Source organism: Oncorhynchus kisutch, linkage group LG4 (genome assembly GCF_002021735.2).
Source record: "Oncorhynchus kisutch isolate 150728-3 linkage group LG4, Okis_V2, whole genome shotgun sequence".
NCBI classification, from domain to species: Eukaryota; Metazoa; Chordata; class Actinopteri; order Salmoniformes; family Salmonidae; genus Oncorhynchus; species Oncorhynchus kisutch.
The window spans coordinates 66,766,412-66,782,450 of NC_034177.2; the positions used below are offsets into that span (position 1 = coordinate 66,766,412).

A 16,039-nucleotide genomic window follows, 5' to 3' on the forward strand; every position below is an offset into this window, starting at 1 on the left:
ACATGGTTAGCAGATGTTAATGCGAGTGTAGCGAAATGCTTGTGCTTCTAGTTCTGACAATGCAGTAATAACCAACAAGTAATCTAACTAACAATTTCAAAACTACTGTCTTATACACACAAGTGTAAGGGGATAAAGAATATGTACATAAAGATATATGAATGAGTGATGGTACAGAGCGGCATAGGCAAGATACAGTAGATGGTATCGAGTACAGTATATACATATGAGATGAGTATGTAAACAAAGTGGCATAGGTAAAGTGGCTAGTGATACATGTATTACATAAAGATGCAGTAGATGATATAGAGTACAGTATATACGTATACATATGAGATGAATAATGTAGGGTATGTAAACATTATATTAGGTAGCATTGTTTAAAGTGGCTAGTGATATATTTTACATAATTTCCCATCAATTCCCATTATTAAAGTGGCTGGAGTTGAGTCAGTGTGTTGGCAGCAGCCACTCAATGTTAGTGGTGGCTGTTTAACAGTCTGATGGCCTTGAGATAGAAGCTGTTTTTCAGTCTCTCGGTCCCAGCTTTGATGCACCTGTACTGACCTCGCCTTCTGGATGATAGCGGGGTGAACAGGCAGTGGCTCGGGTGGTTGTTGTCCTTGATGATCTTTATGGCCTTCCTGTAACATCGGGTGGTGTAGGTGTCCTGGAGGGCAGGTAGTTTGCCCCCGGTGATGCGTTGTGCAGACCTCACTACCCTCTGGAGAGCCTTACGGTTGTGGGCGGAGCAGTTGCCGTACCAGGCGGTGATACAGCCCGCCAGGATGCGCTCGATTGTGCATCTGTAGAAGTTTGTGAGTGCTTTTGGTGACAAGCCAAATTTCTTCAGCCTCCTGAGGTTGAAGAGGCGCTGCTGCGCCTTCTTCACGATGCTGTCTGTGTGGGTGGACCAATTTAGTTTGTCTGTGATGTGTATGCCGAGGAACTTAAAACTTGCTACCCTCTCCACTACTGTTCCATCGATGTGGATAGGGGGGTGTTCCCTCTGCTGTTTCCTGAAGTCCACAATCATCTCCTTAGTTTTGTTGACGTTGAGTGTGAGGTTATTTTCCTGACACCACACTCCGAGAGCCCTCACCTCCTCCCTGTAGGCCGTCTCGTCGTTGTTGGTAATCAAGCCTACCACTGTTGTGTCGTCCGCAAACCGATCAACTTGATGCCAATGACAGGATCTCACGGTTGCATAAGATATGAACAGTCTGTGCAAAAGAGGGAAAGTGGGCAGACTGTGCGTAAAAACACTGCTATTCGGCTGCAGCACAACTATTTCCCTTCCAATGTAAACATATCACATTTAGAATCCCATTGAAAAGGTTAAATATAAGGCTACGTCTCCATCTGCCGGTGTCATGAGGTGCATGCATGGTGATGTACCGGGGAATTCATATTTGTGGGGCAATTCAATTGTGCTACAGCGTCATTACGCACGACCAGAATCAGTGATGTAAAACATAGCTGAGCCGAACGAGTTGTCCATATCGTTTATAGAGCCCACAGATGTCTAGTTCCGCAGGCTGCAGCAGCTCACACCTGCGCGATTAGTTACAAATCCTCTGACATCAGCACTACACCAAGTGGACAGTTCCATCGATGCTCGGGAAAAGGAACAGCCTTCACCTAAAAATAGTAGAAAATATCAATGTATTTCAAATATATATTTTAGTCTAGGCCTATTAACGTTTTATTCAAATAGATTCGTTTTCGAAAATCGTCCTTCATGCGCTTATGTTATGAGGATAATGTAAAACTCCGTGTGTATTGGGTCGGTCTGCCTAAACCTATATAAGCACTGCAGACAAAGTTTTCCAAAGCCTCTCTTTCTTGCCAACCGCAAAGATGAACTACGGATCTGACCACTATACCTCGTCATCCTACCGAAAGATCTACAGGGACGCTCCTCGTTTCTCACCCTCAACCTCTCGTATGAGTAGTCCTTCCGCCTCCTCCCGCAGTTCTGTGTCCTCCACCAGTTACAGGTCTGCGGTGTCTCTCCCCCGCAGTAGTGCGTCATCGCTGGGCTACTACAGAAGGACCGGTCAGTCTTCTTCCTTTTCGACGGTGCCAGGTGACAGCCTCGAATTGACTCAATCCTCCGTCCTCAGCAATGAGTTGAAAGTCACCCGAACCAATGAGAAGGAACAACTGCAGGGTCTCAATGACCGCTTCGCCATGTTCATCGAGAAAGTGCGTACCCTGGAGCAGCAGAACAAAGTCTTGGAGACGGAGCTGGTGACCCTGCGCCAGAGGCAGCACGAGCCATCCCGCATCGCGGACCTATACCAGCAGGAGATGCGCGAGCTTCGCGCGCAAGTGGAGGAGATCAGCAGCGAGAAAGCACACATTCTCATCGATAGGGACAACTTAGAAGAAGACCTGCACAAGCTTAGGGCCAAATATGAGGAGGAGATAAGGGCGCGCGAGGAGGCTGAGCAGACCCTGCGGTCGTTCAAAAAGGACGTGGATGACGCCACCATTGCGCGGCTGGATCTAGAGCGCAAAGTGGAGGGCCTCCTGGATGAGATATCCTTCCTGAGGAAGGTCCACGACGAGGAGGTGGCCGAACTGAGCGGTATGGTCCAGGCAGCTCATGTGTCAGTCGAGGTAGAGCTGGCCAAACCCGACCTCACTTCGGCTCTGAAAGAGATCCGCAATCAGTACGAAACTCTGGCTTCTAAGAACCTGCACTCCGCGGAAGAGTGGTATAAATCCAAGTTTGCCAATCTCAACGAGCAGGCCACCAGGAGCAATGAGGCAATGCGGGCCAGCAGGGAGGAGATCAACGAATTCAGGAGACAACTGCAGTCCAAGACAATTGAGTTGGAGACCCTACATGGCATCAATGAGTCTTTGGAACGGCAGATTCGAGAGACAGAAGATGGACACAATCTTGAAATCGCAGGTTTGCAGGTAAAATACGTTTGTTTGCACTTGACAGCTCTCTTCCTCACACATACACGCACCCCTCCTTGCACAGGTGCGCCTGTGTTGGGGAAGTGAGAACATGTGTGTACGCATGATGGAAAAGTAAGATTACGCAAATGATTTGTAAATAAACACATTTCAATGCATGATTTATATTGCAATGGGTAGCCGTCTTTGCATCTTAAAACATTGTTATTATTTTGAGACTGTTGTATGTTCTGGGATAACACATCTGGAAGTCAACCTTCCCTGTCCATGGTTCTGAAATGCTCTAAATTTGCAACCGCACGAAGTGGCAGGATCGCACACGAGCTCTCCAAATAAAGAGGATTTCTAACAGATATCAGCAACAGTAAACGTCTGCTTGAATCATCACAGCTGGATGTCGTGTCCTGTCCAGCTGAGAAAGTCTTATAAGACTGACCATGAGAGCCCGCGGGGGCTCGTGTGACGTGATGTCATGTGTTCATCATATATACTGAACAAAAATATAAACGCAACATGCAACAATTTCAAAGATTTGAATGAGTTACAGTTCATATAAGTAAATCAGTCAATTGAAATAAATGTATTAGGCCCAAATCTATGGATTTCATGACTGGGCAGGGGTGCAGGTGCCCCCCCTCCCCTCCCCTCAGTGTATCACTATCACGCTGCTTGACATGACAGGAAACATAACGGCCCGTCGACGTCAGAGTAGTCTACGAACCTAGCTTCAACCCCGTAGAGTACTCACCAAATGCAGTGCATTATACTGAACGAACCCCGTGTATTTATACTACCCTAAATCGGATTAGTGGTCATCCGTTTATGACCTCTTGCGCAAGCGTTCAAATACTCTTCCTTGCCACCCACGAGCGAATACTTTACTAGGCTACTGTGTCCTTATAGATAATTCAATGCATATGGTTACCTAGAAATTCAGATTAAACAAAGAGTAGGGCTCAAGGAAAGGATATAGATTAAGTATTCCCACCTGGACTAAGTTTTTTTCATTGGTCCATGTAATGACATTCAGTACTGAGAGGCCTTGTGCAATGGAGATGTTATGGTCTAATTTGTTTCTTCCTTTCACCTAAACAGGATACCATTGGGCACCTGGACAATGATTTGCGGAACATCAAGAATGACATGGCTCAGCATCTTCGAGAGTACCAGGATTTGCTCAATGTCAAAATGGCTCTGGACATTGAAATAGCTGCCTACAGGTAATTTAAGTCTACCAGGACCTGTGACCAGGGTCTGTTAGCAAAGTCTTAGTGATTCCCATTATGGGAATATACCCTTGCCCTCCATACTTTCAAAAATAATGTTACAATATGTTAGTCACTAATGACTCTCAGCTATAAATGTATTGACAAAATACTTTTTGACCTGTGTTTGACCCTCAGAAAACTGCTGGAGGGAGAGGAAACTCACTTTAGCACAGGAATATTATTTGGCGCCTCAAACCATGGCACCAGTCACTTTGGATACCAGCCACGTGCCTCAAGCTATGCACGGAGTACCAATAAGGAGAAAGAGGCTGCTCAGAAAGATGGCTTCAAGGAGATCACTGAGGAAAAAGTGGAGAAGAGCGATGAAGCAGATATCAACTCAAACAACTAGACAACATAAATTTAGAGCTTGCAAGCCAGTTATCTAAAGGCACAGAGCAAATGTACTGTATATCTTACATTATTACTGGGATGCATTATGTGCAGCTGAGCACTGCTACACTCTCCAGTTTCAATTAAAATAGTGGAATTCGAGATAGTCTTTGTTAGTAATATGATATGGAAGGTAGGTAGGTAGTTGAAAGGAGTGATAATTTTGTAATTTAAACAAATTGAATATTTTAACAAAATGTATGTATTTTTGTAGCCTGGTTGCCTGATCTGTATGTGTTTTAGCCAACTCTTCTGTCATTCGTTGTCATGCCATGCAAATACAGTACATGGCTAATAATTTTGTGAGTTGGGGCTGATGATGAAGCCATTAAAAATGTACTGTAACCTATTTATTGAACATTGTCAATAAATGACTGAGAAGTCTTTTCACTGCTCCCTCAGATCCCCCACCGAGTCGAGCAGAGCGGGAAGGATGCAAATAGGTTTGATAAAGATCCAGGCCACACACTGAGCTGAGAGAGGATATTAACTCTCCACGGCTAATTGGCTTGGCATTTGGATCAACTTGAAAATCATCCTTTCAATGCCGACAACCTGCTAAAGACAAACACATCGTTATTCTCATTTTAGTTACTGCAGAGTGAAGACTTCCCATAACCTCCGTCCCTCTCTGAAAAGCTCTGGCTACTGCATGAGCTCAGGGTTAGTCCTAGCTCAGTGACTAAGAGTATGACACTGCACTGAAGAGATCAAGCCTCACCCCTAGAGTCACATTCCTTCTTCAGAGCCATATTACAGGTCAAAACAAACATCCTTAGCATATCCACATGTGACCAGAAATCAGAATCACATAATTACCATATCCACACCAGCTAATGCAAAATGTAGCCCAATAAAACACAATGGGTATATAATATTGCATAGTATTTTATTAGTGTTAATATTGAGAAACTGCATGTATCAAAACCCAACTTGTTGTATCAAAAAGGCCTGTTTGAATTATCTTCAAGTAACAGCTGTGTGTGTCTCTAAACTCTGGTCAGGAAAAACTTGAATGGTTAATCAATATTCAAAACAATGACGAAGTGACACTAAGAGTGTACAGACAGTCTGTACAAACATTCAAAGCTCTAAAATGATGTAAAATAAGGAAACAGTACATATTACAGATACAGTGTACATTTAACTCATAACTAGTGTTTCAAAAACATGAGATTTTGGTAGTAGTAGCATGACAGGTCCTTTTTCTCTTTGAGCCCTCTGAAATCACTTCAGTCTCTCAGACTGAAAACTATAACCTAACCATAACAATTTACAGAAGAAGGCATCTGGAAAATAGTCAGGCAAGTAGGCAGAGAGGAGAAGACTTGATTCTGTAAGGCATTAGTAACAAGAATGAAGACCGTGGTTCCCTGAAGGTCAGCATTAATATCAGGATCACATCCATCCCACTTTCCCCTCACATGTGAGCAGGCAGCACCAGTCCAAAGTGGAGAACCAAAATACCATCCTGGGAATAAAAACACATACAAGAAAAATAAGCACACAAACTCATAAATGGAGGCTAATGATATCAGGGCTATTTCCAGAGAGAGTGACTAGGAGTACATAGGGTCTTGAGTGGACCCACCTGTAGAGCATCGTCTCCCAGGGAGCCCTGAATCTCTCGCAGCGACTGGTAACGGTCCAGGAGGTGGTCTCCACACACGACATCCACCTGCACCACAACATCATATCATTTCCACAGACTGCATGACATCATATGAGAGTGATACACTGAGCGATAACATACAGTTGCAGTCGGAAGTTTACATACACCAAATAGTTTAAACTCTGTTTTTCACCATTTCTGACATTTGATCCCTCCGTTTTGTGAAGTGCCCAGTCCCTGCTGCAGCAAAGCACCCCCACAACATGATGTTGCCACCCCCGTGCTTCATGGTTGGGATGGTGTTCTTTGGTTTGCAAGCCTCCCCCTTTTCCTCCAAACATAACAATGGTCATTATGACCAAACAGTTATTTTTTTGTTTCATCAGACCAGAGGACATTTCTCCAAAAAGTACGATCTTTGTCCCCATGTGCAATTGCAAACTGTAGTCTGGCTTTCTTATAGCGGTTTTGGAGCAGTGGCTTTTTCCTTGCTGAGCGGCCTTTTAGGTTATGTCGATATAGGACTCGTTTTACTGTGGATATAGATACTTTTGTACCTGTTTCCTCCAGCATCTTCACAAGGTCCTTTGCTGTTGTTCTGGGATTGATTTGCACTTTTCACACCAAAGTACATTCATCTCTAGGAGACAGAATAGGTCTCCTTCCTGAGCGGTATGACGGCTGCGTGGTCCCATGGTGTTTATACTTGCGTACTATTGTTTGTACAGATGAACGTGGTACATTCAGGCGTTTGGAAATTGCTCCCAAGGATGACACAGACTTGTGGAGGTCTACAATATTTTTCTGAGGTCTTGGCTGATTTCTTTTGGTTTTCCCATGATGTCAAGCAAAGAGTCACAGAGTTTGAAGGCCGGCCTTGAAATACATCCACAGGTACACCTCCAATTGACTCAAATGATGTCAATTAGTCAGAAGCTTCTAAAGCCATGATATCATTTTCTGGAATTTTCCAGGCTGTTTAAAGGCAGTCAACTTAGTGTATGTAAACTTCTGACCCACTGGAATTGTGATACAGTGAATTACACATGAAATAATCTGTCTGTAAACAATTGTTAGAAAAATGACTGGTGTCATGCACAAAGTAGATGTCCTAATCGACTTGCCAAAACTATAGTTTGTTAACAAGAAATTTGTGGAGTAGTTGAAAAACGAGTTTTAATGACTCCAACCTAAGTGTATGTAAACTTCTGACTTCAACTGTACATGGGAGTCGTCAGCAGGTAGCCTAGCAGTTAAGAGAGTTGGGCCAGTAACCAAAATGTTACTGGTTCGAATCCCAGAGCAGACTATGTGAACAATTCTCCGATGTGCCCTCGAGCAAGGCAAGTAACCATAATTGCTCCTGTAAGTCACTCTAGAAAACTGCGTCTGCTCAATGACTCCAATGTAATGGGGGGAGGGGGGCATATCTGAGGGGAAACTGGTAGCTGCAGTTTGGGATGAGCAAATGAAAACAGAAAAAAGGCTACTGATCAATTTCAATAAGACATAGAAATAGTATTCCTGAATAATCACAGTTCCACCCCTGGTTTAGAACTAACCTCAATAAAAATTAACAGAACTCTGGACAATATCAATGCTTTTGTGATAGTGCTTACAATCTGTTCTCCTGCTACTCAGACCACTGCTGAGGTCTGGGTTAGTTCCCCTTCCTCTGTCCTCTGCAACTCTTACTCCCCATGTTTCCCCAGACGAGGCCGGTGAGTGCCAAGAAATCAGCCTAAGCCTATAATCCCTGTCCAAGTGTGTTACTGCTAAACACGCTATGTACAGGTAGCTCTGCTCCCTGGTTGTGTTGTTACACTCTGCACTTTCATGTTAGACAAAATAACACTCTTCTCTCTCTGTCCTTGGGTGAGCTTAAGGTGCATCGACCTCTCACTTAGCTGCTTATAGCCCGGATGCCCTAGATTGCAACAATGCAGTCCACTAAGGCATATTTCAGGGGATGTGATTGAGATGGATTCCTCACACACAGGTATACACATAATGACATTTAAACATGCCTCTTTCTTGAAGCAGAGAGCCCTCTCACATAACGAGCAGATATAACGCATGTACATAATTATGCCTTTCTCTTTCTGGCATCTTGCCAGGTTTCCCTTTCAGAAATAGTTCATAACCTAATCAGACATCCTGGTAAAGTCAATGTGAAACTCCTCCCACTGACCTGGCAGGTAGGACTCAGCTCCATCTTCCTCCTGATGAAAAGTTCGACATGGCGGACAGTGGCTTCTCCCGACACTCGCACGTACCGCCTCTCCAAAGGCTAGCCAGGTACACCAGTGTTAGATTTCAATCCCTTATTCATTTGAGCATTATATCTAAAACAACTAAATTTCACAACATTAGTGTATGTATGACCATTCCTATATAGTGGATAGCAGCATTATCGCTGATACTGTTATTTATTTTAACAGTCTCGTACAACTGTCATTAAAACTCGAGAAAAGAGCTTGTCAGCAGTAATTACCTTATAGTTGTTAATGCCTTCTTCCGCTCTGGATCAAAACAAAAACACAACATTACATAGAATTTTCTTAATCCCTGCAACCAATTATGTAAAGTTAACCATCAATCTCGTAACTTGAAATGTTCGCCCTAGTGCCTATTCACTCAATGGAAGAACTGTAGCACACCAGCACCATCTACTGGGGAGACAAGAATGACCAGAGACAAACATAAACAATAACATTTCAAACTCTCTTACTGAATATCCCTCAAATAGAAGATACTAATGCTAGGGAGAGACTCACCCCACAAACTCCAGCTGCAGAGACACATCCAGTTCAGGAGGGATGGTGAAGACAGACTGGGGCAGCAACTCCCTCCTCTGCTTCTGGTTCTTCAGCACAGGGACCGCGGGGGATGCCACCACTGAGGTCACAGAGAAAGACGAGCGTTACAGTGGCATTAGGGGAATGCTCCACACACAGCAATGAGACAGACAGAGACTGACACATGGCTAACACCAGAGGTAGAGGCTGTCTTCAGTCTTCAAATACGCAAACCCTTCATATAAACAAAGATCCATCACATATCTGCCAAAAAACAATTAACAAATAAGTATTTTATACCTGGTTTAGGCACCTCCAGTCCTCTCTGTTTGTAAAAATCTATCATCCTTGCTCTCTCCACTGCAAAGAAAATGAAGAGTAAGAACAATATTCATTTAAACTGCCAAACAAAAGATTGAAATGGGAAAATGTGAGAAATGCAAGGCTTGTGGATACTTACATTCTTCTAGATGTGGCAGCATCTTGTAAACAATATCTTGCAACTGTCTGTCAGGTCTGTGGAGGTAAAAATACCCACCATACAGTAAGTATTTACATACCTGTATATAACTGAGTATTAGCCTATAGATCACTATATTCATTGATAATGGGCAAATGGGAGAGTTATAGTTATCTGCTGCAAAGCGGACTTCTGCACACGTTGTTTCAGTGAAAATGTCAGTTTATCGTGGCAACGTTTTCATTTAAAATGAGTTTGCACTAGGGCTGCACCCAATTAGTCGACTGGTCGATTGTTTGGTCGATTGGCTGTTGGTCGACCAAGATTCATTTTAGTTGAGCAGTGGCAAATATATATAAACAAATTATGGCACACGAAACACCTGCCTGATTCACACCTGTCAGAGGGGACTAATCCATTGTGGAGGCCGCGGGATGGCACACCAGTATCACCAATAGCAACATTTACCATTAATTCCCATAATTTCTAATCTACCATGTTTGTTTGGTTACGGTAATTTCTGTTAATGCATTCAATATATTATTACAGTCCTACCGTTGTCATTGTAGGAGTGGACACGCACCTGATTCCGCATATAAAAGTAGACTAGTCTACTTGTTCTGCGCGCAATGTAGACCTATAAGAGTGCCCATTTGGGGATCTGATACTATTTCTGATTTCCTTAACTCACCATGACTGCAGAGCTCCGCAAAGCAACTTTTTTTCTCTCACCTCAAACACCAGGTAAACAAAGTCTGACTTTACATCCATTGAGAATGACAATAGTTCCTCAACGTAGCCTATTTTAAAAATCTTTCCAGCTCTCTTCAGGTGCTTCAGGCCTGACCATGTTAATGCAATGTTTCAAGTTCCTTGCAGACAGACCATGTGCAGCCAAAGTGATTTATAGGATACTTATTTTTAAATCAGGATATTTTCTACCTGCGGGCTACAAAGTTTTGTTGGCTTTTATGTAGGCTATTTTTACATATTGGCAATGGCAATAGAAGTTACTTTTAGATTTGTATCATTTGTATTAAGATGTAATGTGGTTAATCAAATTATATTTTGAGACATGAAGACTATTATAAACTAAACTCTTCCACAAAAATGTGCATGTGAAAATCATAACCGGCACGCAGATCAGTAGAAATGACACTTCAAATGGTAAAGGTTGCCGACCGCTGGTGTAGCCTATTACCGGCAACTTTAGGAGCATAATGCAGAATCTGCGAAGGCCAGTAGCAGGGGGCAACAGGATTGATCTCTGGCTCTCTCTTTAGTAATTTGTCTTCATTTTTAAATCACAGTGCTTAAAGCATTAGACAAGCTCAGTGGCCTAGATATAGTTGATTTTATTCAAACATAGGGTGTGTCTATATATGTCAAAATACATGTTTTAAAATGTCCACCAATCGATTGGTCGAAAGAACAGACGATTCTTGGCTAGTTTGCATATTAGTCATCTGTACATTTGTGTCTCTTTGGACTGTGCAGAAGGCAGAGTTGTGCACAGCGGTTCGGTAGACAAGCGTGTGTGCTTGGAATGGATAAAAGTGGCATCTACTGATAGACATATCAGAACCTGTGCGTCACACCAGGACATTGTGTACCAGGTAACTCCCCAGCAGGGAGGGTAACCATAGAAATGTCACCTTAAAAAGAACACTAATGAGGACAAGCAGAAAAACAACCTTTGATCGCTCTTTTTGAACAACTCTCATAAACAACATGAACCGATGTCTTCAAATTCAAAACCTCTGATACAATTGAACAAGACAAGAGCATGGGTGCTCTTAGACATCAGAGGCAGGCATGTTTACCTTATATTGTACAGTGGTTGTGTCTGGTGGACCACAATGCTGCAATTGGGACACCTGTTGCTGTAGAAGAAGTGCTTCACGATGCAGCTTTTACAAACTGGGAAAGGGAAAACGCATAACGAAGCAGTTATGACTAATGTGATGAGACTGAAGTGATTGCATTCATATTTCAGGAATTTTCATCTCAATCATTGTATCTCACAAGTGTGCAGACACTCTGTTATGGTGGTGGCATCGATGAGGAACCCGCAGCAGAGAGCACAGCGGATATATGGGTAGAATTGATTAAGAGGAAGTTCAGGCTGTGAAAAGATGCAGAAACATGCATAATGTCATTCCACATTACAGTGCATCACATTTACAGAGTACAAACCATTGTAACTACCATGTAACTGAACGTTACCATATTCATAACAGTATATTATGACTCGCCACTCTAGCAACATAAGAAACGCTAACGTTAGATATTGCCCAAGTCTCCAGTACTGTACCTCATCCTCGGAGTCAACATTATTGGATGTCCCATCGTGGTCTTCAGAGCCATCGTTGTCAACGCTGTTCTGCCGGCTACCATCGGTTGGTGTCGCCTCTTCTGAATTCTGACCGACACTCAAGCAACCTGGTCTTTCGAGTTCCTTGGTCCTGTCCTCCATGTTACTGCAATTTGTGTTGATTTCTACGCCAATAAATTTTTCAATTAATCAATAATTTGATATTCACCTGACCCTGGTCTGTCCGTTGAGGGGCAGTGTTGCTAACGTTAGCAAGCGTGCTGGCTACGGTTGCAAGCTCAAGGAATACACAACGATAACAGTCCTACCTTTACCTTAACTGACTACCTATTAACCACATACGTATTTTAACCATTCAACGTTAGCACAAATTAAACTAACAAAACCAAATGTAACAGTTGCTAGCTAGCTACTTTTGTTGTCCTTCGACTTTCAGCAACTTCCGGGTTGGCGCCATGGTGGTGAAACTAGCCAATGAAATCCCAGCTGAGCAGAGTCCCATAGAAATAGAACGTATAGAATGGAGCACAGTTGCTTTCTCTTATCGTGCATCAAATGAATGAATATTAATTAATATTACATAAATTAATCATTAGAACAGGGGTCTCCAACCCTGTTCTTGTAGATTTTCGCTCCAACCCCAGTTGTAACTAACCTGGTTCAGTGTATCAACCAACTATTAGTATTGGGTGTGCTAGATTATGGTTGGAGTGAAAACCTGCAGGAGGGTAGCTCTCCAGGAATAGAGCTGGAGAGCCCTGGGTTAGAACATACTAAATAATGTGTTTATTTTTTACTTGATGGTTTACTTAAGTTTTATCAAACGTATCTCCTATAGGCTTACTATTGGTAGCTATACATGGATCTAAGTTTATGGATCGGGTGCCGTCAGCAATGTCCTTTAAAATATCGAACTATTAATTTGTCCATGCAAGACACAGGGAAACATGATAAATGGTTCCATGGCAGTAATATACCCTGGCCAGCAGGGAGCACAGAACCCAGCCCCGCAAGCAGCAAAGTCCTCATGGTTTCATATCATATGCCATCAGATAGAAGTGCTTCAGAATTTCACTTGGTTGTTGCGTCTCTCATATTTTAAAACAGGGATTCAGTGACTCAATGTATACAGTAATTATTCCTTATGGTGTGTGGTACCATTTGGATTGTGGTTCATCAATTAAAGCCTTCAAATCATATGCAAACTGGTTTATGTACACTTAATATACTGTGTGTCAACTCCTACCTCTACCTTGTCTGCTTTGAGATCACAGTCACTGTGTGAGTGTTCAGGGAGTGTTGTGCTGGAGCATGTTGAGTGCGACATCTCTGAATCTGACAGCAGCAAGTCTGAGCAGCACAGGCATTCATCTCCCTTCTCATTCCTGCCTTCTCATTCCTGCATTCTCATTCCTGCATTCCTGTCCACTATTCAAATACCATATTTCATTATCATCCATCACCCCTTGGTGCTCCTGATTTGTCAATCACCGTATTCTTATCGGCAGACTCAACAGCCTTCGTTTCTCGAATGATTGCCCTTGCCTGGTTCACTAACTACTTCTCAGATAGAGTTCAGTGTGTCAAATCGGAGGACCTGCTGTCCGGACCTCTGGCAGTCTCTATGGGGGTGTCACAGGGTTCAATTCTTGGGCCGACTCTTTTCTCTGTATATATCAATGATGTCGCTCTTGCTGCGGGTGATTCTTTGATCCACCTCTACACAGACGACACCACTCTGTATACATCTGGCCCTTCTTTGGCCACTGTGTTAATAAACCTACAAGCGAGCTTCAATGACATACAACACTCCTTCTGTGGCCTCCAACTGCTCTTAAATGCAAGCAAAACGAAATGCCTGCTCTTCAACCGATCTGCCTGCACCCGCCCGCCCGACTACCATCACTACTCTGGACTGTTCTAACTTAGAATATGTGGACAACTATAAATACCTAGGTGTCTGGCTAGACTGTAAACTCTCCTTCCAGACTCACATTAAGCATCTCCAATACAAAGTTAAATCTAGAATCGGCTTCCTATTTCGCAACAAAGCCTCCTTCACTCATGCTGCTAAACATACCCTTTTAAAACTGAATATCCTACCGATCCTTGACTTCGGCGATGTCATTTACAAAATAGCCTCCAACACTCTACTCAGCAAATTGGATACGGTCTATCACAGTGTCATCCGTTTTGTCACCAAAGCCCCATATACTACCCACCACTGCGACCTGTATGCTCTCGTTGGCTGGTCCTCGCTACATATTCGTTGCCAAACCCACTGGCTCCAGGTAATCTTTAAATCTTTGCTAGGTAAAGATCCGCCTTATCTCAGCTCACTGGTCACCATAGCAATACCCACCCGTAGCACAAGCTCCAGCAGGTATATTTCACTGGTCATCCCCAAAGCCAACTCCTCCTTTGGCCACCTTCCCTTCCAGTTGTCTGCTGCCAATGACTGGAACGAATTGCAAAATCACTGAAGTTGGAGGCTTACTAACTTTAAGCGTCAGCTGTCAGAGCAGCTTACCGATCGCTGCAGCTGTACACAGCCCATCTGTAAATAGCCCATCCAACCAACTACCTACCTCATCCCCATATTTGTTTTTGTTTTTCTGCTCCTTTGCATACCAGTATTTCTACCTGCACATCCTTATCTGCACATATATCACTCCAGTGTAAATTGCTAAATTGTAATTACTTCGCCACTATTGGCCTATTTATTGCCTTACCTCCTTACTTCATTTGCACACACTGTATACCTATTTTTCTATTGTGTTATTGACTGTACTAATGTTTATCCCATGTGTAACTCTGTGTTGTTTTTGTCGCACTGCTTTGCTTTATCTTGGCCAAGTCGCAGTTGTAAATGAGAACTTGTTCTCAACTGGATTACCTGGTTAAATAAAGGTGAAATTAAAATTTAAAAAATAATAATAATTGGTTGGAGTAGGTTTGGAACCAGCTGCACTGATTATGTATGATTGGATACTGGAAAGTGTCTCAAGACGCTTAGAACAGTCAAGTCAGGAAGGAAAAAAATATTCCAAAATTGGATTCACTACAAAATCATGGTTCAATCTTGGGTCAGTGTCACGACTTCTGCCGAAGTCGACCCGCTCCTTGTTCGGGCGCGTTCGGCGGTCGACGTCACCGGCCTTCTAGCTATCGCTGATCCACTTTTCATTTTCCATTTGTTTTGTCTTTGTCTTACACACCTGGTTTTTATCCCCCAATTACTTGTTCATTATTTAACCCTCTGTTCCTCCAAGTTTGTTTGTGAGTTGTTGTTTGTTGTATTTACGGTCCGTATGGTTGGCTCAGTAATATCGACTTGATTTGTAAGTCTTGAGTAAATTTACGTGTATTACTGCGCCTGACTCCTCTGCACCAGCTACACCCAGACCTATTACAGTCAGAGTTTGTATCCACTGACCATTTCACTGAATATTTGAAGATGAAGGTGAAGACAAACTTGAAGGCAAGGACATAATGTTATAAATCCAGCCCATCTTGGTTGTGGATATTTAGCATTAATCTATTTTCTGTTCACAGAAGTTCACGATAGTCAAGCAGTACTTATACTGAACAAAAATATAAACGCAACATGCAACAAATTCAAAGATTACAGTTCATATAAGCAAAATCAGTCAATTGAAATAAACTCATTAGGCCTTAATCTATGGATTTCACATGACTGGGCAGGGGCGCATCCATGGGCGGGCCTGGGACGGCATAGGCCTACACACTTGGGAGCCAGGTCCACCCACTGGGGAACCAGGCCCAGCCAATCAGAATACATTTTTCTCTACAAAAGGGCTTTATTGGACATACTGCCAAATTCTCTAAAACAATGTTGAAGCCGGCTTATGGTAGAGAAATGAACATAACATTTTCTGGCAACAGCTCTGGTGGACATTCTTGCAGTTAAAATGCCAATTTCATGCTCCCTCAAAACTTGAGACATCTTTGGCATTGTGTTGTGTGACAAATCTGCCCATTTTAGAGTGGCCTTTATTGTCCCCCGCACAAGCTGGGTATTTGTAATGATCATGCTGTTTAATCAGCTTCTTGATATACCACACCTGTCAGATGGATGGATTATCTTGACAAAGGATAACATGCTCACTAACAGGGAGGTAAAAAAAAAACATTTGTGCACAGATTGTTTTTAGAAATAATACTTTTTGTGAGTATAGGACATTTATGGCATCTTTTATTTCAGCTCATGAAACACTT

The 16,039-nt window shown here is 42.8% G+C and overlaps 2 protein-coding genes across 2 annotated transcripts; one reads left to right on the top strand and one right to left on the bottom strand.

Annotated features, from left to right (window-relative positions):
* Nucleotides 1–1,729: 1,729 nt before the first annotated feature.
* On the top strand, nucleotides 1,730–4,979 carry inaa (internexin neuronal intermediate filament protein, alpha a). Its single transcript, XM_020481661.2, has 3 exons — nucleotides 1,730–2,931; nucleotides 4,030–4,154; nucleotides 4,338–4,979. The coding sequence occupies exons 1-3, from the start codon at nucleotides 1,861–1,863 to the stop codon at nucleotides 4,552–4,554; spliced, it is 1,413 nt and encodes a 470-aa protein (XP_020337250.1). The 5' UTR covers nucleotides 1,730–1,860; the 3' UTR covers nucleotides 4,555–4,979.
* A 488-nt stretch (nucleotides 4,980–5,467) lies between these two features.
* Nucleotides 5,468–12,452, bottom strand: pcgf6 (polycomb group ring finger 6). The gene is made up of 10 exons (XM_020481663.2): nucleotides 11,780–12,452; nucleotides 11,491–11,590; nucleotides 11,289–11,385; nucleotides 9,466–9,521; nucleotides 9,306–9,365; nucleotides 8,985–9,105; nucleotides 8,702–8,729; nucleotides 8,399–8,497; nucleotides 6,187–6,273; nucleotides 5,468–6,066 (listed from the first exon to the last, which is right to left on the bottom strand). The coding sequence occupies exons 1-10, from the start codon at nucleotides 11,939–11,941 to the stop codon at nucleotides 6,016–6,018; spliced, it is 861 nt and encodes a 286-aa protein (XP_020337252.1). The 5' UTR covers nucleotides 11,942–12,452; the 3' UTR covers nucleotides 5,468–6,015.
* Between the last annotated feature and the right edge of the window lie 3,587 nt (nucleotides 12,453–16,039).